The sequence below is a fragment of the Neolamprologus brichardi genome, chromosome 3 (assembly GCF_056152115.1).
Source record: "Neolamprologus brichardi isolate AB-2024 chromosome 3, ASM5615211v1, whole genome shotgun sequence".
Lineage (NCBI taxonomy): Eukaryota > Metazoa > Chordata > Actinopteri > Cichliformes > Cichlidae > Neolamprologus > Neolamprologus brichardi.
Window position 1 is genome coordinate 32,256,303 of NC_142106.1, and position 21,131 is coordinate 32,277,433.

At 43.3% G+C, this 21,131-nt stretch overlaps 3 protein-coding genes across 4 annotated transcripts; 1 reads left to right on the forward strand and 2 right to left on the reverse strand.

Moving 5' to 3' along the window:
• Positions 1–175: 175 nt before the first annotated feature.
• Positions 176–4,953, reverse strand: LOC102780865 (ubiquitin-like protein NEDD8). Its single transcript, XM_006809628.3, has 4 exons — positions 4,500–4,953; positions 4,346–4,393; positions 4,182–4,264; positions 176–3,133 (listed from the first exon to the last, which is right to left on the reverse strand). The coding sequence occupies exons 1-4, from the start codon at positions 4,515–4,517 to the stop codon at positions 3,007–3,009; spliced, it is 276 nt and encodes a 91-aa protein (XP_006809691.1). The 5' UTR covers positions 4,518–4,953; the 3' UTR covers positions 176–3,006.
• gmpr2 (guanosine monophosphate reductase 2) lies at positions 4,949–11,019 on the forward strand. 2 transcript variants are annotated; one of them, XM_006809629.3, is made up of 10 exons: positions 4,949–5,079; positions 5,463–5,607; positions 5,859–5,978; positions 7,466–7,549; positions 7,644–7,817; positions 7,901–7,982; positions 8,239–8,345; positions 9,622–9,664; positions 9,755–9,914; positions 10,004–11,019. In XM_006809629.3, the coding sequence occupies exons 2-10, from the start codon at positions 5,521–5,523 to the stop codon at positions 10,191–10,193; spliced, it is 1,047 nt and encodes a 348-aa protein (XP_006809692.1). In that variant the 5' UTR covers positions 4,949–5,079; positions 5,463–5,520; the 3' UTR covers positions 10,194–11,019. The 2 variants fall into 2 exon arrangements, with proteins under 2 accessions (XP_006809692.1, XP_006809693.1); XM_006809630.2 differs by lacking the exon at positions 4,949–5,079 and adding an exon at positions 5,090–5,364.
• Positions 11,020–11,999: 980 nt separating this feature from the next.
• On the reverse strand, positions 12,000–13,915 carry LOC148104230 (uncharacterized). Its single transcript, XM_087836881.1, has one exon. It carries the CDS (start codon positions 13,839–13,841, stop codon positions 12,309–12,311), a length of 1,533 nt encoding a protein of 510 aa, XP_087693007.1. The 5' UTR covers positions 13,842–13,915; the 3' UTR covers positions 12,000–12,308.
• Positions 13,916–21,131: the final 7,216 nt, after the last annotated feature.

Genomic DNA, 21,131 nt, shown 5'->3' on the forward strand with positions numbered 1-21,131 from the left:
GTAGGTGGTTGCTAGGCAACACAATGACATCATAATATCAGATGTAGATAAAAACCCTTAGGGACGTAAGATGTACCCGAGTGCCACGTTTGGTTGTTTAACTCCTGACGGTTTAGGAGGAGTTTGCGGACAAACAAACAAACACAGATCAGAAACAGAAAGTAGTAAACACGAGTCGTTTGCAGGATCAAATTTATTCTACTGACAGATCAATCCAAAGCAAAAGTCAGTTTCTCATAACTCGTCACACACTGGTGGGAGCAACGTGGGAACTAACACAGCAATGCTTCTCAAACAAACAAACCACGTAAACTGAAGCCGCGCTCCTCACTACAGTCAAATATGCAATGAGAGCAAAAGCCAACTCTGCCCAACACGTTAAATAAATCAGTAGCTTACCCAGCGGACATGCTCAGGCTGCTTATAAAGCAGGCTTACAATCAACTACCGTATGTGGTCCATGATTTAGAACAAGTCGCAGGAGATTTTCCTGACATCACAAAACACGCCCATTACTTGTTGGTTTGCATCACAGGAATAGTTTTCGATTTTCGGAAACGCAGATTCATAAAGACTTTTCCCACTCTCACATAGTTTGGTCCATAATTTGTTGCACAAAGACACTCTGCCTCTGTACACGATCACAGCAGATATGTTTTTAAATGAAACAGTCTAGATATAATTTCACTCAAGCGTTTTAAATAAAAATTAACATTAACCGTTTATGAATTATACAGACATTATATAGTCATTTTTATACAGTCTCCCATTTTCAGAGGCCTGCTCCTTGTTAATATTTGAAGCTGATTCCATGTGTTGAATTTATAATTTAAAGCTTTTCACTAAAACTCTAAATATGAGGAGGCCCAAGACATGTTAGTGTAAGTGAGGGAGACCATCATTAGGCTGAAGAGCTAAAATAAACCTGTCTGATCAACAATCTAACACATTCTTCCAAAAAATATTAAATGAATGCAGAGCTCAGCAATACCACAGAAGACTAAATTAAAAGAGAAACTTTAAACCAAGTCAAGCACACGCTTGAGGAAGAAGGTGCATCGCTGTGAAAGTCTACAATCACGACACACTTTCATGAATGTTAATACAGAAGGTTTATAACAAGGTGCAAACAACTGGTTAGACTCGAGAACAGGAAGGACACATCAGACTGCCGGAAAACAACTAGAAGAGCTCACGCTGTTCTGGACAGATGCAACCCAGACTAGCTCATGGGCACGTTTGGCTGTTAGGTGCACAGGGGGGTACTAGTGTTTACTGATGATGTGGCTGTAGATAGAAGCAGTAGGATGAACTGTGAAGTGTGCAGGGTCGTACTCTCAGCTCAGATTTAGGCAAATGCTGCAAAGCTGATCAGACAGAGCTTCACTGTGCAAATGCATAAATGAGACAAAGCAAACTGCAAAAGCAACCCAAGAATTTCTAAAGGCAAAGAAATGAGATTTATCAATGGGAGAGTCATCTGATCTCAAACCAACAGAGCATGCTTTCAACTGCTGAATACAAAACTGACGACAGAGAGACCCACAAACAAGCAGCGACTGAAGCTGGCTGCAGTAATGGTAACGTCCATGGGATACAGACTTCAGTGGTTGACTTCATCAAAGTATTAATAAAAACCCAATTTTATTTTGTGCTTTCTGAGCCTCTAAAAATGGCTCTAATTCCTAAACAGTTCATGCAATTCTGTTAAACTCTTTGAAAGCTGAAGGTCTGCACTTCAATCACATCTGGTCTGTTTGATTTAAAAGCCACTGCGGTGGAGAACGGAAGCAAAACTACAAAAATTCTCTTTGTCCAACAAATTATGGATCTGTTAGGGTTAAATCCAGCAGGCAGGTAGATCAGCACAAAGACTGGGAGAAGAAACCCACTTACAAACACTAGAAGCGTGTCGCCATTTAACTCGCTTGGTCTTCTTTTAGGAACATAATCCAAGTGGAAAATTCACAGTTAGAAATGACATTTCACTGTGGGTTAAGAAGAAGACTGAAACACGGTTTCTGTTTTAAACACTTATTTTTTTTGCACATATTAAACCGACATGTGTCATGTGACATGTTAATAAAAGATTTAGAGATGCTAACAAAGGAAATCTGTCACCTAAAGATTACAGCCGGTCTTATTGCTGGGTTATTTTCCATTCATCACTACACCACAGTTTGCACCTTGCACTACTCAGTCTATCTACATTTTTTACTCATTTTGAACTTTTGTGTTTTGATTTATAAAGTACTTATTCTACAGCTTGTGTTTCTGACTGTTGCATGTGAGCTTTTGCATTTAAACCTTCTATAAACGTAATTTAAAGGACTTTCTCGGGACACGCCCGGTAAAGGAGCTTATTCGTGCTACACAAACAAGCAATTTAACCAGCTGATGATAGTGACTTCATATTGAGTGATCAGATGCGAGAGGTGCGTCGGTTTCCCATAAAAAATGAGTCGGTGACTTTCCTTAAATGTGGAACTATCCTTTTACATATGCAGCGATTCATCTTCCTCAAATCTAACTGCACTACGGCACATCTGCATCATATAAGAATAACAAAACATGTACACAGCATAAAAAAATAATCAATTAAAGAACGTTTGGAGGCAGCATCGTAGTTCAGTCATCAGTGTTATCATTAGTGGAACTAAAGTAACTCTTTTACATGCCTCAAAAACCTCGGGCCTGTCTGCTTCAGACAAAATATCTGATTTGTTGACTTGAAGACAAAATCTTCTTTAATTCTGAGAAACTTTTCAACTACATAAGGGTGTCGCACCGTGGCAAATTTACAGAGTGTGGAAGGAGGGAGCGTTTGTGGCCAACACACTGTTGGCTGCAGGGAAATGTCTGAAATAAAGAGAGCCCGATCAGACTTTTTAGACCAAGGCTCCGTCTTGGCTTCAATACCACCTGGTGATCCAGCAGCCGCTGGCTCGGAGTCGTCACTGTTCTCGCTTCGTGCAGGCAGGGCAACAGCTGAGGCAGCGGTGAAGGCTACACCGCAGGTGTAGAACAGAGTGTTGTGCGATGGTGGAGCAGGCATCCTCCTCTCAGAGCAAGTACCAGGTGGAGAACGGAGCCTCCCTGTATTTTATAGTCTGCTGCTGTTTTCTCATCATTCCTGAGGAAAGAGATGATGCATTCAATACTCTCTTTTTTTAAAATGAAAATCCATCTGACACAAATGATTTATTTTAATACGTAAAACAGTTTAAGCAGGTAAAGATGTGGAACTTTTCCCTAAACGTTTTGAGGATAATGTCGACGTACATCTGTAGTTCTTTGTATTATAAAAAATGCTGCTTCAGAAGAGAAGCGGTGGCAAAAATTAAGACAAGAGATTTCCTTCTTTAGAACAACAACGAGCTGTAAACGTTACTAAAAATCAACGATGAGTAAAAGGCACTCATCTCATCATAAACCTTAAAGAGTCACTGCTAACAACTAACGTGACCCTTTAGACTCGATTGCTTTGGCATCAGCAAAAAAGGATGTTTATGAATCTAACTTGTAATGATTTAGCTGCATTTTTGTGCCTGATAAGGCTGAATATGGTGGCAAATGTGGGAGTCGTTGTTTCACCCCGTCCACATTTAAGCACCACCCTGCAGTTTTCAAATTAAAACGAGGTCAGCAATGTGTCTGTGGTTGTTCCTAAAATGCACTATATAGGTGCAAAGTGGATTTTGTAAAATTGACACTTTATAAAATAAAAACCTATATGTGCAGATGGATTTTTGAGTCCTGATGTTTCCTTCTTGCTCCAGTCAGCTGATCTGAGACTCGTTGGCACAATGGCATGAAATGGCCTTTAGCATATATTTGACTGATTTTAACTATAAATTTAATACATTTTATAATTCACCTGGGTACATTAACCTGAGGTAAAGCTGATCCTTCTGCTCTTGCCCTTCCTATCAGTATTAGCATGCTATTGCAGATTTGTTTCTGTGACAGATATAAATCTTAAGTACAGTTTCATTTTAAACTAAGGCTAACTGATTTCTGGCAGATGCACGTGGTGCACTAGTGAGCACTTGCTACACTGGGATATTTATTATAAGAGATTTACTGTAATAAACTACACTGTGTGCAGGTGCTTCCATTAAATACATCCCCAACCTCACTCTTTAATAATAATAATAAAAAATACTGTATCCGGGTCTTACATCTGTTTTCCACTGTAGATTAGCCTCTGCTGTTGGGGAGGGATCCCCTCTTTCTCCTCCACCCTTTCTTTAATCCGCTCCACCTGGATGGACATGAATTAAAATGCACTGAAAAACACACCGACTTACTATCTGCGCACATAAAAAAAAAGATAAACATGTACCTTATCTGTGGGCTCTATGTCAATCTCTATCTCCTTGCCAGTGAGTGTCTGTGATAAAAACATTGTTAAGCAAATTATTTCAACGGATCCAGCAGAGGCAGTGAGTCAGTAATAACAAGACGAGTCTCAAATCGTTCAGTATGACGGACCTTACCTTCACTTTAATCAGCATCTTTGTTGACTTCTTTGTAGAAATATCAGTCAAGTGGGATCAGTGGTGCGATTTTATATTAAAGGAATGTAAAATATCTCAAACTACGTGTTGGAATTTTAGGTTTCGATGTGGTATTTTGTTGAAGATGCGCGATATTCCTCCTCTTCCCAGAAAATCAGTGGGTACTTCCTGTGTCTTTCCCCCTTCTCGTTTGTACGTTAACCGTTCCGCTTCGTGGATTTCCGGTTTATATATATTATTTTCCGCAAAAACAAACAAACAAACAAACAAACACAACTGTTAAACCTAAATGACTTTACGTTAACTCGAGCAAGGTCACAAGAAAAGCAAACCCAAATTTCTCACCCAAGTACCTTAAAAAATCCTTACGACATCAGTATCACATGACGTAAAGCGCAAGTCGAGTTAGTAGTTTTTACGTGCGTCGTCTCCTCCGAGCAGAAGCCCTTAAAAACTACAAGGCGGGTGCCGGCGGGTGTCCGCTACAATAAAGTTTCCCGCCAGTGGAGACGGAAGCTGAAGCGGTGAGGTTCGGACCAGATCTGTCATTTTCCCAACGGTCAGTACTTTGTTTTGGTAAATTATTAAATCGGTAGATAACGCACTCATTTTATTATTATTAGCTCATGCTTACATGAACGGTCTGTGAGTGACTTCAGCTATTAACCCCGTTATGTGGTGTAACCTTGAATTTTGACATCGGAGCTAAAAAAGCAGGACTCATTAGCTACAGAAGGACTTAGTCCATTTTCATAACGCAGTCCCGGATTTTCCCCGAGTCTCTTTTTCAGTCCTAGAAGGATTCTTGGCTTTTTGAGGGTCCCTCCTGACGTCAACTTTGAGCGTACCTGCTTACAGTTACTTGTTTTTCATATACATGGCTGTATGAATGACAAAGTAAGGGGTGTCCCGTTAATATATGAACTTTGCTCTCTTTCGTAGATCCGCACTGCTCCATCTTTTTCCCTGTTAGACCGGCTGCTGCTGCTTCTTTTCGGAAATGCCTCGTATAGAGAATGACATCAAGCTAGACTTCAAGGATGTGCTCCTCCGGCCAAAACGGAGTACGCTGAAGTCTAGGAGCGAGGTGGGTAATGCAGCTGTACACAGTTTCCACAGGAAACCAGACTGACCTACATGCAGATGTTTCCATTTGCTAAATCATTAGCTATTCTTGGAAAGTGAGCACACAGGCCATGCGACAGTACTTTAAAAGGGGCACAAAAGTCACCGCAAATCATTGATGGGAATTCCAAATAACTAAAATAAATGTTTTGCCAGCTGGTTGCATAAATTAATTCTTAAGTAATTTTTTTTCGGCCTCCTCATCTACCACAGGTTGACCTGATGAGGAGCTTTACCTTCAGGAACTCTAAGGGCAGCTACAGAGGGATTCCCATCATCGCTGCTAACATGGACACTGTGGGGACCTTTGAGATGGCTGTGGCTTTGCACCAGGTGCAGAAATGTTTGCTGTTATGTCTTATTTCACTGAGAAGTACTGCTGGCAGCAGTAGGGAGTGATTAAAGTAGTCCAAACAGAAATAGGTGAACCTAAATTTATCTAAGCCATGAATAATGTGAGTGCCAGTAATCCCTACATTACACACCTGAGGATGGGCACTGATTCTCTTACCTGTCCCTGCTGAATGGGGATTAAAAACAGGAGGAGTCTGATGCCTCAGTTTAAATATTGGTGGCTTACATGTGGAATATTTCTATATCAATAGAATGATAATACAAACAACTGTGTGTTTGTTTGTATTATCTTACAATTCTATTGACCTTCTCAGCCACAAAAAGATGACGACCACATCACAAACACACACTTTTTTGTGTGTGTGTCATTCATTAATACTGCCCCTAATGGCCATCAGATGTCACTGCATGAGCAGTGTAAATGTCAACAATTCACTGAGTTCTTTTGATTATTCAGAGGCATCCAATGGAAGACAAACCACTGCTCAGTAGACCATTTAACACTTTATTACTTCTAGAAGGGAGATGCGTCCTGCATGACACGTTACCGCGGATCTCAAAATGGTGGTGCGCCCCCAACAGTTTTATTACAGAAGCTCTCTCATTCTAGTCTAAACAACAGTGTCCCTGTAATTTTCCACTAGAGATGGTTCCCTCTTATCTACATTTTCTCAGGCAAGTGTGAGTGAGAGTCTGTAGCTTTCTACTCCCCAAGGACACATGGTCTCGTGCCTTTATTTTTCAGGGCTGTGTCCACTTAATACTACTCTGTATAACTTTATAACACTCATTATTCATTGTAAATAAAAAGCATAGTATTATTGAGGCACTGCAAATTATTTAATCCCAACAGCAGTGACACCACTTTTCTGTAGATCTCAAAATAAACCATGCAATGCCATCTGGAAAGTGACTGAATGGTAGCAGCTTTATTATTCAGCATGACGATGGTTTCAAACACACTGCCAATGAAGTTAAATATACGTGAATATAGAAAACACAGTGGATCACTATCAGCCATGGATTGGCCTCCTCAGAGTCCAGATTCAATTTTATTGAAGCAGCGTGGGATCATCTTGACAGAGAACAGAACAAAAGGCAGAAACATCCAAAGAAGAGCTTTAAATGTCCTTCAAGAAGCCTTGACAACTATTCCTGAAGACTACTTAAAGAAATCACAAGAAAGCTGCCTCAGAGAGTTCAGGTTGTGTTGAAGAATAAAGATGTTCACACCAAATATTGACTCTCAAATTCGTTAGAATTGTGCAAACTCTTTTTTTGCCTTATATTTTGTATGTTCATGCATTTTTGCACCAATAAATCACTTTACCTATTTCCCATTTTTCTACCAAAATATATAGAAACTCGGGTGGCTCAAGACTTTTGCACAGTACGATAGGCTGTGTTCTTGCACTGCTGTATGTCTGCATGGATAACCTAATTTTGTTCTTTGTGTCTTCCTCCAGTTTACTCTGTTCACTACAGTCCACAAACATTACACGGTGGATGACTGGTTGGAGTTTGCAGAAAAGCATCCAGAATGTCTGGAGGTACTCACTGCTGTTTGAACCAGTTATTCTGACGAGGTTATTAATGGCGTGTTAACTGTAAGACGAGTCTCACTCTTCTGTGTTCGTCTCTCAGAGTGTGGCAGTCAGCACGGGGACCGGTGACGGTGACTTTGAGAAGATTTCGGCCATCGTGGAGGCGGTGCAGCAGCTGAAGTACATCTGCGTGGACGTGGCAAACGGTTATTCAGAGCACTTTGTCCACTTCGTCAGAGACGTCAGGGAGAAGTTCCCCTCGCACACGATAATGGTCAGTTCCTGTCTGTGAATCCTTTTAAATGCCCGAGGGAAATGACATTTCTCGGATACATGCTGATTTTTATTTTTGCTCAGGCAGGGAACGTGGTAACAGGAGAGATGGTGGAAGAGCTGATCCTCGCCGGCGCCGACATCATCAAAGTAGGCATCGGACCAGGTGAGCCTTAAGGCACTCTGCACTTGATCTTAGCACACTCGCCGTGAGGTTATCTTGCCTATTTACTGCACAGGCATATTTAAATTATAAGAACATTTTCTATATTTATATAAAATTACCCACCTTGTTTACATTCCTTTTTCTGTGCTGGTAGCTATTCATATTTGCCACCATGCAGTCAACGTTCATTTGCCACATAAAGACTCAACAGTGCTTAAAACTGCTGTTTCCTGTTTGGCTCCTCCTTCCTCTGCAGGCTCTGTGTGCACCACCCGCAAGAAGACAGGGGTTGGCTATCCTCAGCTGAGCGCCGTCATTGAGTGTGCAGATGCAGCCCACGGCCTGGGTGGCCACATCATCTCAGTGAGTGCAGTCGAGAGTTTGAAGACGGCATGTTTCCTGTGTTAAAAGGAAGCACACAGGAAGTGGTCGAAGGAATAGAAAGAGAAGTGTGTCTCAAACCACAAGTTCTATTTTTTATTTTATTTTTTTGAATCCCTTTGAATCAATAACATATACCATTAATTTGTGAGATTTCTAGGTGCACATGGTTGAGTTTTATCTGTTTCTTGTATGTAAAATATGGACAGTACATTGTGTTATGCACTTTAAAACCTGCATTCTTTTTAACGGCCTGCAGGGGGCGGTTCCCCTGGTCAAGTCAGATTTAATAGATCGATAAGAAGCTGCCCCTTTTTGAGTTTTTTCATCTGAGATCTCAGTAAACATTCTCCTAAAGTGTTTATGGTCTCAGTCGTTGCTTAAAGTCTTATTTATTGCAAAATATTAATTTTAATAGATTTTGGGTATATTTATATTTAGGGTAAAATAGAAGGTAAAGTGGGGTGTCCTCCACCCACGGTGGTTTTCCTATGGTTAATAAGTGACTGTTGCAGCGACATGTGGCTTAACAAAAACAAAATAAGGGCTCAGTTCAAGGTTTCGAAAAGGAAGTGTGCAAAACAAGCCCCACCAATATTATGACTGATGCTACTACTGATGGTCGGTCATTTGAAAATCAGATATATAAGTTAAACAAACTTTCCTAACATTTATTTCGTGGAGTTATTTATTTACTCTTTTACACTTTCCCCGATTGCTTGGATCAGCTGGTTGTTCCTTTTGTGTTGCCAACCAGAATCCCCTCTGGTGCACATCTGCATGTTTGAAGAGTGTTTGTCCCGCCTCTTCTTTCCTTTTTTGACCCAAATCGATAATATCAGCTGATATCCAGATCTGACCATAAACTCGCTTTCTATTTTTAAATCGCATCTCAAAGCCCATCAGTTCAGACCTGCATGCTCTTCATTATAACATGTTCTTAGTCTGTTTACCTGATGATCATTTTATTCTCACTGTTGTTATTATTACATTTATCTTTTATGTACTGTGTGTGTTTTCCACTGTTCCTGGACAGAGTTCATTCATTCTTGTCATCTAACAATACAAAATGTTCTGCACTCTTCCTTTAAGCCGAGACCTGTGAGACAGAAACTGACATTGATTTATCTTTAGTTTATTACTCATGGGCCGTAGCCTGATGAAACTACTGACTGTAATTCCCAGGTCAGTGTTATTTGTTAGAGTTGTGCAGCCATGATAAAGTCACACTCGTAACGCCTTGTTTGCTTTCACACAGGACGGGGGGTGCACTTGCCCGGGAGATGTCTCCAAGGCTTTTGGTGAGTTGCTGTGTTTTCAAAGAGAACTTGAACTCCAATCTTAGAAAGTATAACTAGCGTGAAAACGGAGTTTGCTTGTTTGGCTCTCAGGTGCTGGAGCAGACTTTGTGATGCTCGGTGGTATGCTGGCCGGCCACTCGGAGAGCGGCGGCGAGATCATCGAAAAAAACGGCAAGAAGTACAAACTGTTTTACGGCATGAGCTCCGACACGGCGATGAAGAAACATGCGGGAGGCGTGGCTGATTACAGGTTGGCGTCAGGTGCTTGGCTGTTAGAGGAAGGTTATTTAGGTGAAATGTCTCCCCGGAATGTCATTCGTTCATTTTCTTTGCCTCCAGAGCGTCGGAGGGGAAGACCGTGGAAGTTCTCTACAAAGGTCCGGTGGGTGACACCATACGAGACATCCTGGGAGGGGTCCGCTCCACCTGCACTTATGTCGGTGCAGCCAAGCTGAAGGAGCTGAGCCGCAGGACGACCTTCATCAGAGTCACCCAGCAGCTCAACACCGTCTTCGGGAACGACAGCTGAACGCCCGGCTTTGCAAAGAAAGAAGCGGCGCCGGTTTGACTCCCACATGCCATTTGTCTGTTAGTCTGGTGTAAACTGAAGCGAGCAGACGTTTTATTACTTAAAAACATCATATTTTGATACTCGTTCAGGTAGTATGATGTTAACCTTCAGCGCAGCTCTAGCTGTGTAAGTTCCACTCTCTATAACAGAAGTATTTTCCAGCACAGACTCTGGGTCTCATCACACTCTGAATATTCCAGGTCTGAGTGTGTTTCCAGGTAGTAAGATGCAGGCTACCTCTGCAGGCCTGCTCTCTCATCATTCCAGTGCAAACTCCTAAAAGCCTTTGTCACTGACATATAAAATTATCGTAAATGTCTTAAATTATTTATACATCCTAAATGTTTCTGCAATTGCTGTAACAAAATTATAACATCGACTTGTTTTTTAGAAAACCTGTCATTCCTTTGCTAAAGTTTTGCACTTTAATGAGTTATACTTTCTATAAATGATTTGTCTATTTGTACTTTTGTCTTACCTGGTTCAGCTGCTCCTGATCAATACCAAAGTTTGTTTGTTTCCTTTTACAAACGAGAGCTTCAAGTGGATTTACTGTAATGATTAAAGCCTTTAAATAAACTGATTCCTTCATGTTAGCTTCAGAAGCCTTCAGTGTGAGTATTTAACAGGATTTAGTTTCACACAGTTCATTTCAAATTGTTCTTATGTAAACTGTTATTTTTTCTTTGTCATATTTGAGTGAAGATTTAAAAAAGGCAGTTTTTATATTTCATAAGTCACGTTACATCTCATCCAGTCAATAAAAACCTTCCACAACTTCAAACTCCAATGACTTTATTATTGATTAGATCATTTACAGTGTGTACACATGAAGCTAAATATTTCTGTTTACTTACATCAGTATCTTAGCCTCCTCCCATCAAACCTGCACAGGGATAAATGCACACGATCCAGTATGGAAGACACATAATTAGCCAAAGTGCCTGCATTGATAAAGCCTGTAAGCAGGGCCCAGAGGATGTTCAGGGGTGATCTTGAAGCATGCTGAAAGGTTACTTTGATACAAAAACATGTCGACTACCCCAGCTGTGAAGCAGTAACACATTCAATACCAGCAGATGGAGACAAACACTTTAAAAAGGAAGGCTGGATAAGAAAACTACATTATATTCAAGCCCCAGAACAGAATGACAAAATGAAAAAAGGCAGCTTTTATATTTCAAAAACTCACATTTGTTATGGAAAATTCTAGTTTATCCTCACATTTAGATTTGTGTGTTTAGGTATAACCTTTGTATGCTCAGAAGGATGAAACTCAGGGCCAGCGCCAGGAGCTTCCTGGGAAAACATAGTGGGAGTTGCTCTCTGCCCAGCCACAGCCCGTGGGACAGAAACCTGTTGTAACTAAAAGATACACTGCAGTAACACAGGTGTGAGATCTGGCACTTCATGCACATCTTCTTTGCTGGCTTCCTTTTATCCTCTCCACACATGTCACGGAGAACAGTTTGTGGCTCTGTTCTTCTCCTTTTTGTTTGTATGTTGTTAGACATGTTTTCCCAGCAGGAATGCCTCCATGAATGCAGTCCTTGATGCTCTCTTTTAATGAAACTGAGGATTGCTTGAAATCTGACGAATCCTTGAGTTTTTCATTTTTGATTTATTTATTTTTGCCTGTTTCTGGTGAAAGTCTTCAGCCTGCTCAGGAGCACTCCACAACAGTTTCAGCTCTCTGGAAAATATTCCACCACTGCTAAACAACACACTGAAAGACTGGTCAGACAAGTTTGACTGAAGCTCCCTTGTAATGTTTGCAGTTCGGTTTAACTAACAAGAAACATTCTCAATGTCACAAATACAGAGTAAGCTATCGATTATATTTAAGCAGCAATACACCAGCCATAATTTAGCACAAGAGTGTTGAATTTGCACCATTTATGATGACAAAGCCTACTTTAGACTACTTTTGCAAGTTTTAGCAGTAGAGAGACTTTTGCACAGCCAGCACCACATGTTCATTTACAGATAATCAGCATTTTAAGAGGAACTAAAACTTACATGGTTAATAAGAAATGTGGTGATGTGGGTTTTGGACAACAGCATGAGCATTAGTTACAGAAGTTCACAAAGCACCGCTGTTATTCGTGCCGCACCAATAATCTTTCCACAAGAGCAGGTTGATTTGGAATACGTGGGATAAACAGACCCTCCATAATGGTATCCATCAGTAGACTCACCATAAATCTTCCCACAGGAGCATTTCCACTGATTCTGATATTGTTGCTGAACTTGTCCAAACATAAATGCACTTGCACTTGACCCAAAGATCGATACATTTGTCGCTTCCTTTTCTAAACCCTGGAGACAAACAAAAGGCTTGAGGTCTGAGCTGGTAGAGCTGATTGTTACTGTGAGTAAGTTTATTCTCTGGTGCTGCCCGATCCTGCTGAAGAATGATAATGAGTCCGGAAAGCTCCACACAACTTCCACTGTTTGTGGTCTGGTCATCTGTGGTTCCACATTTCCATCTGCAGTGTTGATCACTTGTTGGGAAACCACTGGCCACTTTGTTGTGAGAGAGATGAGCTGGTTACCTTGGCTGCGTAGACCATAGACATTTCCATCCTTCATACTGGCTGCATAAGTGTCATCACATAAACCGATGGTCCAGTCACAGTCTTTGGAAATGCTGATCACCCATCTCTTAAAGTCAGGAACAGGAAGTGTACTCTTAATGAAGAATAGGAAGGAAGAACAAAATTTCATCCACTGACTGTGGAAAACCTTCCTGTTGTCAGTGGACAGCGACATGCCAGGACCCAGAGACTGTGGCTCAAAGATCAGGTCTGAACCAGTGGGAACAAGCTCCTGGTGGTGTTCAGGATCAACCAGAGTCAGCAATGATCCCCAGAACTGAGACGCTTGCTTCACCATCTTCTCCCCATTCTGTCTCATCTCCTCAACCAGTTTGTCCCGATGGCTGCCCGGCTCCAGCCCTTTTCTCAGATCCACAGCTTTGGCCTTCTCCACATCCTGATGCACCTGAGAATACATCTGCAGAAACCTGAAGGTGTCCTTCTCCTTCTGTGCTGCTTCCAGGCTGCTCTTGCTGGTTTTCAGGGACACCATACGAGCAGAGACTGAGCTCTGGACGCTGGTCAGAGAGATGTCACGCAGCTTAGTCACAGCCTCAATCAGACGCACACTGCAGCGACCCAGCTTCTCTCTTTCACTCTTCTCCCACTTTTCCAGACTCACATCCTCATCGTCTGTTTTCTCCTGTAAGATCAGCTGCTCAGCTTTCAGCTTCTCCAGGAGCTCTTTGTGGGCTGTGGAGAAGGTCTTCATATTGTGTAGGCGGTGCTGGTCCTCAATGGCGCAGGAAACACACACACAGGTCATGTCGTCCAAGCAGTAGTACTCCAGGAGCTTGCCGTGCTGAGAACATTTGGTGTTCCCACATAAATCCATGGGTTCAGTCAGAGGATGAGTCTGCAGTAACACAGGTGTGGTCAGGTGGGCCTGGAGGTGCTGGACACACATGGAGATCTCACACTTCATGCACATCTTTTTTGCTGGTTTCCTGTCCTCTATACACATGTCACAGAGGATAGTTTGTAAATCCATCTTGATGTTTTCAGACATTTTTTAAAGCAGGATGTCCCGTTTAGATAAGTTAAAAATTATTCAAGTTCAAGTCTTTCAAGTCCTCGAATTTTCCTTCTGTCTCCAAAGCACTCCAGAAAGATTTTCTGTTGACTCTCTGATTCACACTGAAGGGGTGGGGTCAGACCAGCGTGACTGCAGCTGTTTTATAATGGTTGAACTTAGGTTTCATTTGTCATGAAACTATCAGGCACCTCATACTTAATATAGGGGGTGCCAACGAGTATCAGAATCAGAATCCGAATCAGAAATACTTTATTAATCCCGAAGGAAATTATGGGTTACAGCAGGCAGCACGCTAGATGGCGCACGCGCACTTAAAAAGGAACCCTCTGACCAAACATACTGTAAACAAACATCACATTAGGGAGACATGTCAGAGAGGTAGGCTGATAGGAAAAAAACACAACGAAAATACACAACATGACTTGAGAGGAGGAGAAAAAAACACTCCACTCAGACTGGGACCCTGTGCTGAAGCCTCGGAGGGTGTGTCGAGAGATCCATGAAGTCTTTGGAAGTGCGTGTGAAGGCTTGCCTCGTTGTGGGTGAGTGACGTCAACGATGACGTGGAAGGCTCGCTAGTTTCGAAAGAGGTTCAAGTGTTGGCGAGATTTCTGAACGCATATGAAATGGATTAGATCCCTGCAAAAATTGCATGTTAGTGTACGAACTAGTTTTTACTTAGGGTGCTTTTTATTCCAAGGTGAAGTGTTATTGTGTGAGAAGCAACAGGGGCACAGCAATGACACCTGGTTCATGGGTATCATTCAGAGGTGCATGTATTTATATTTGTATGAAAGGATTTTCTCCAAAGTCCGAGACGTTATCAAAAGGAGAAACCAGCGGAAATCTATGGAGTGACACGAGTGCCAAAATGGATTAAACAAAAACATCATTAGATAATTGGTAAAATGTGGCAAATTAAATATAATTATTACTGAATAAACACATAGTTTTTCAGTGTTTTAAATGTAATTAATTGAATTAAAATAATAAATTTGCCATCACCACAGTATTCATAAGCACAGTCACTGTTTCATTTCTTGAAAACCCTGCAACAGTTTTAACATAAACATGTCCAACATGTCCTACATCATACTGAAAAGTTTGTTTGTTTTGTTTTTTGTTTTCTGGAGCAGGTGGGAGTGTTTTTTTTATTTATAATGATACACCTCTATTACCATTACCCACACATTAATTCAGCACACAAAATCAAACTAAGGTGTTTTCATATCTATTCTAGGCAGTGATGATTTCCATGCTGATAGTGTTGCGAAGCAGCCAAGAAACCATCACAAATAGCTGAAAATACAATACAGGTTTTAACCACTGATTATTTATGCAATATTTATTAAGTTCAGCTTCACGAAGCAGACAATTTTATCTTTCAAAAGCTTTCTATACAGGTCGACGGATGTTCAGTTTGAGTTTTACGTCTTCTAACAACTGCTCACACGGTCAAGGCAATACACCTGACAATTACAACCATGGTCTTTGGTTCTGTCTACCAGTTCAGAGGTTTTGGTGTTTTGGTTTGTGGAGCTATATAACTGAAATGTAACATTTTATAGTTTTATTGTTAGGCAACTCAGATGATGTCACTTTGAAGATGAATTCAGTCCACATGGTTCTCACTGCCTTATGCCTGGCGCATCAGTGGAACCAGAGGCCTCTTCAGATGGTAGGGTGGTTGTTACCATCTCTTGCAGGTGGTCTCTGCTCTTGAGGAGTTCACTCTGCTGGCGAGGGAGATCTATCAGAGGTTGAGGATGAACTGAACTTGGGTGTCTATTGTCTTATGTAGTCTGGGAGTTGACTGAATGTTGGTGTGGGGTGTAATTTTTCTTCTGTGGTGGGGGTTGGGTGCTTTTTTTTGTGATTTTAATTTTGGTGCTTGGTGTGAATATATCACAAGCAAGGGCTATATAACATAAAGTATGTTGCCTTCCTTTAGATTTAGATTGCATTTATTTTAAGTATTTATTTCTCTGCCTTATGTTTAAGAAATCAGCAGTAGAGAGATACGTTCATGTCTAATTATATGTTACAATGCATGCATGTGCAGCAGATAACAATCTGTTTATTATGTAATTTATTCCTTGAAAGAGAACCACATTGCTCTACTTAGAAACGAGCAGAAGTGTAATTTGCAGTTAATTTCAATAATGGATTTGCATCCTAACTGATGCTCCCTGGTGGTCACATTGATTATGATCTGGCAAATCTACTCCTTAATACCTCTGCAACATTTGGTCCTTGAGATTTTGATAGCATGGTTACTGTGCAATTGTCTAAAGATGTTCCCAGATCAGCATAAGGCCAGGCGCCCAGCAGACGTTTGTCCCTGCAGAGAGACTCAGACACCTGCTTGGCTGGAAGACTTTGCTGTTTCTCTACCAGAGCCACATCACTCCTGCTCAACTCACCATGTAACTTACTCATCAGAGCAACAGCAGCCCTATCACAGTGTAGAGAGACTATCAGAGAGATATGCCAGGATGACTCCGCTCACTCCTAAGGACTGGAATTCACCACAAGAAGCTGGAGCCAATATTCACGTCTGCCTGATGGTACAGACCACCTGTTTCAAAGCACACCTGCACCTCCCCAGGAGGAGGTCCGGTCTAGAAACTGAACCTGAGGTTATGGAGGTACTTCACAGATTGATGGAGGATAATCGTAAGCTGCAGCTACAGATGATGGATATGCACAGAAGAACTGATGCAAGATGATAGTGTGTATCGACCTCTGTCATTCCCACCAGCTGTCCAAAGTATTGGTCACACTTCGTATTCTGGCTGGGAGCCAAGAGAATTTGCCAGACTCAAAGTTGCCTTGGAAAATCCACTGCCTGAGGATGCTATAGAGCACTATAAGTACCAGATTTTGGTGGATCATCTGCAGTATTAGGAGGCACTTTTTATAGCAGACTCACGCACCATTCCCCCACAATCTTCTACTAATACAATCGGCAGTTTCACAGAGCAGTATGGGTAACCTCACCAGCTAGCTCTCACAAAAATTGCTGACCTCATTCAAGCTCTGAACATTTGCATGTGGTGACACAAGTGGGCTCAAGTAGTTTGCACTGAAAGTGAGAGCACCTATTTGGATGGTAGATCAGCTTTGAATCACAGGCCAGACTGAACTTAACTGTGTGTCCCATGTGACATGGCAGCTCAGGACACACAGGCAGAGTTTAAGAGGTTCTTGTATCCTATGCGGATTATTATTCACACCCTCCTGTATTTCTCTAATAGGCTTGAATATGAAGTGAATATTCAAGAGACAATGTATGAATCTTGATACAGTGAAGATCAGTGTAAACTAGAAAAAGTTGCATTTCCTGTGAAAATGCTGGGTGAATGCAGTGTAGCGGAAATCATGTGCCAAAAACAGCTGAAGAAGCTGAACTGTCTGCTAAAGTCAGCTTTATTTGAAAGGGTACACTGAAGAGTGTCAAGAAAGCAGAGGGAGGAAGACAAGCGGGAACAGCCACAGATAGGATTCGAACCTGCGCCACCCACTCTCAGAGCATCTGCTCATATCAATGAAGCAAACCAACACTAATCACAGAGGGTGATATGAGGAGTTAAAAAAGCTGCTTCAATTCCAGAGTTTGAAATCTGAGAGAAGGAGAGATTTCCTGTCCTGAAGCAAACGTAATTCATGGAAAAACGGTAAACAGTATCAAAAAAATTCTTTCATGGTGAACATCAGGAGTGTCCGAAGATATATTGGCACAAGGCTCATGTCTCTGGAGTCCACGATTTAGTAGATATGACAAGTTGAAATGTTAAAAAGCTTCAAATTTTAAAAAGCATAAAAGTTATGAGCACCAAAAGGTATAGCTGGCATTAGCAGAAATAGCAGAACTGTTTAAAATTTGAATGGTGAAAATTGCATAAAAACAGAGCAACTAGAATAATAAGCTAGAAAAAAAGTTTAAAGTATAAAGAGAAACAGGAACACAATAGGTTGAATGCCAATAGGCATTCAACCTGATAGGTTGATAGGTTAGGCTGATAGGTTGAATGACTATTGGCATTCAACCTATCAGCACCTTGGACAGAGACTATTGCTATGACTGCAAGGGTGGTAAGAGCAGCAGTACTCTGCACCAGCCCGGGTTAACACCAGCCCCAGGAACGTCACACCCCAGCACCAAGCCAAAAGAAAGGTCTCTACACTGTCCTTACTGTACCTACACCCAACATTTCCATGCTCAGTGTGCACATTTTTCACAGCTGACAGTAGATCCAAGAACAGTGTGAATCAAAACTAACAGGAGGTGTTGGCGATGTGGTTGTTTGCATCAGCAAAAGCATCTGTACCTAAAGCCACAGATGATATTGAATCTATTTGTAGTTGTGTCTTACCTGGTTCAGCTTCTCTTGATCAATATCAAAGTTAGTCTGTGTTTCCTTTTACGAGCGAGACGTTGAGGTGGATTTATTGTAGTGATTGTAGCCTTTAAATAAACTGATTCCCCCAAGTTAGAATTAGAGATGGCACGATACCACTTTTTTATGTCCGATACCAATATCCAGGGGCAATTCTAGAATCAGAGCTTTGGGGGTGCTGAGCACCCAGAGAGCTGCCCATCCAGGCAAGGTAAACTTTACTTGTCACGATGAGACTTCTTCCCAAACTCTGTCAGTCCCTGCATCCTTAAATGTCTCCAGTTGTCCGGAGTTTCCTCTGACTGTCTCTTTGGTGCATTTAAACCCCTGTTCCTCCCTGTCCTCATCGTCTGTTGTCTTCATCTCCATTATCAGTCATCATAATTTTACCGTCTCTGTGCAAGTCTGCAAATTTCTTTATTAAATCATAAGATTCTTAAATCTTATGATTTATTTATATAATCAAGTCTCTCTGTGCCTGGGTCCTCGTCACAAAACATGACATCACCGTTTTGTACATTTAAACACAATTTAATCCCCACATTTGTGAAAGAAAAGCAAAACACTTTTTTTGAAAAGTCTGTAACAAAAACATCAAGTCTCCATCCATCCATCCATCTTCATCCGCTTTATCCGGGGCCGGGTCGCGGGGGCAGCAGCCTAAGCAAAGAGGCCCAGACCTCCCTCTCCCCAGCCACCTCCTCCAGCTCGTCTGGGGGAACACCAAGGCGTTCCCAGGCCAGCCGAGAGATATAATCTCTCCAGCGTGTCCTGGGTCTGCCCCGGGGCCTCCCCCTGGTGGGACATGCCTGGAACACCTCACCCAGGAGGCGCCCAGGGGGCATCCTTGTCAGATGCCCAAACCACCTCAACTGGCTCCTTTCGATGTGGAGCAGCAGCGGCTCTACTCTGAGCCCCTCCCAGAGGGCCGAACTTCTCACCCTATCTCTAAGGGAGAGGCCAGCCACCCTTCGGAGGAAGCTCATTTCCGCCGCTTGTATCCGCGATCTCATTCTTTCGGTCACTACCCACAGCTCGTGGCCATAGGTGAGGGTAGGGACGTAGATCGACCGGTAAATTGAGAGCTTCGCTTTTACACTCAGCTCCCTCTTCACCACGACGGACCGGTGCAGCGTCTGCATCACTGCAGCTGCAGCCCCAATCCGTCTGTCGATCTCCGGCTCCCTTCTCCCATCACTCGCGAACAAGACCCCGAGATACTTGAACTCCTCCACTTGGGGCAGGAACTCATCCCCGACCCGGAGTGGGCACTCCACCCTTTTCCGGCTGAGAACCATGGCCTCAGATTTGGAGGTGCTGATCCTCATTCCTGCTGTTTCACACTCGGCTGCGAACCGCTCCAGTGCGAGCTGGAGGCCCTCACCCGATGAAGCCAACAGAACCACATCATCCGCAAAGATCAGAGATGAGATTCTGAGGCCACCAAAGCGAAAGCCCTCCGCCACTTGGCTGCGCCTAGAAATCCTGTCCATAAAAATTATGAACAGAACCGGTGACAAAGGGCAGCCCTGGCGGAGCCCATCACCCACCGGGAACGAGTCCGACTTATTGCCGGCAATGCGAACCAAGCTCTTGCAACGGTTGTATAGGGATCGAATGGCCCGTAGCAATGGGCCAGACACCCCATACTCCCGCAACACCTCCCACAGGACACCCCGAGGGACACGGTCGAATGCCTTCTCCAAGTCCACAAAACACATGTAGACTGGTTGGGCAAACTCCCATGCACCCTCAAGTATCCTAGAGAGGATGAAGAGCTGGTCCAGTGTTCCGCGACCAGGACGAAAACCGCATTGTTCCTCCTGTATCCGAGGTTCGACTAGCGGACGAACTCTCCTTTCCAGCACCCTGGCATAGACTTTCCCGGGGAGGCTGAGGAGTGTGATCCCCCTGTAGTTGGAACACACCCTCCGGTCCCCCTTCTTAAAGATGGGGACCACCACCCCGGTCTGCCAATCCACGGGTACTGCCCCTGATCTCCACGCAACATTGCAGAGGCGTGTCAACCAGGACAGCCCTACAATGTCCAGAGCCTTCAGGAACTCGGGGCGGACCTCATCAACACCAGGGGCTCTGCCACCAAGGAGTTGTTTAACTGCCTCAGTGACCTCGCCCCCGGAAATTGGCGGGTCATTCCCCTCATCCCCAGACTCTGCTTCCTCCTCGGAGGACGCGTCAGTGGGATTAAGGAGGTCCTCGAAGTATTCCTTCCACCGCCTGACAATTTTCTCAGTCGACGTCAGCAGCGCTCCGCCAGCACTATACACAGTGCAGGTAGAGCACCGCTTTCCCCTCCTGAGACGCCTGACGGTTTGCCAGAACCTCTTCGAGGCAGTCCGAAAGTCTTTTTCCATGGCCTCTCCGAGCTCCACCCGAGTTTTTGCTTCAGCCACTGCCCGAGCCGCATTCCGCTTGGCCTGACGATACCTGTCGGCTGCCTCTGGAGTCCCACAGGCTAACCAAGCCCGATAGGACTCCTTCTTCAGCCTGGTGGCTCCCTTCACCTCTGGTGTCCACCATTTGGTTCGGGGATTACCACCACGGCAGGCACCAACCACCTTGCGGCTGCAGCTCAATGCAGCAGCTTCGGCAATGGAGGCGCTGAACATGGTCCATTCGGACTCAATGTCCCCCGCCTCCCTCGGAATGCTGTTGAAGCTCTGCCGGAGGTGTGCGTTGAAGATCTCGCGGACTGGGGCCTCTGCTAGTCGTTCCCAGCACACCCTCACTACGCGTTTAGGTGCACCAGGTCTGTCCAGCGTCCTCCCCCACCACCTGATCCAACTCACCACCAGGTGGTGATCAGTTGACAGCTCAGCCCCTCTCTTTACCCGAGTGTCCA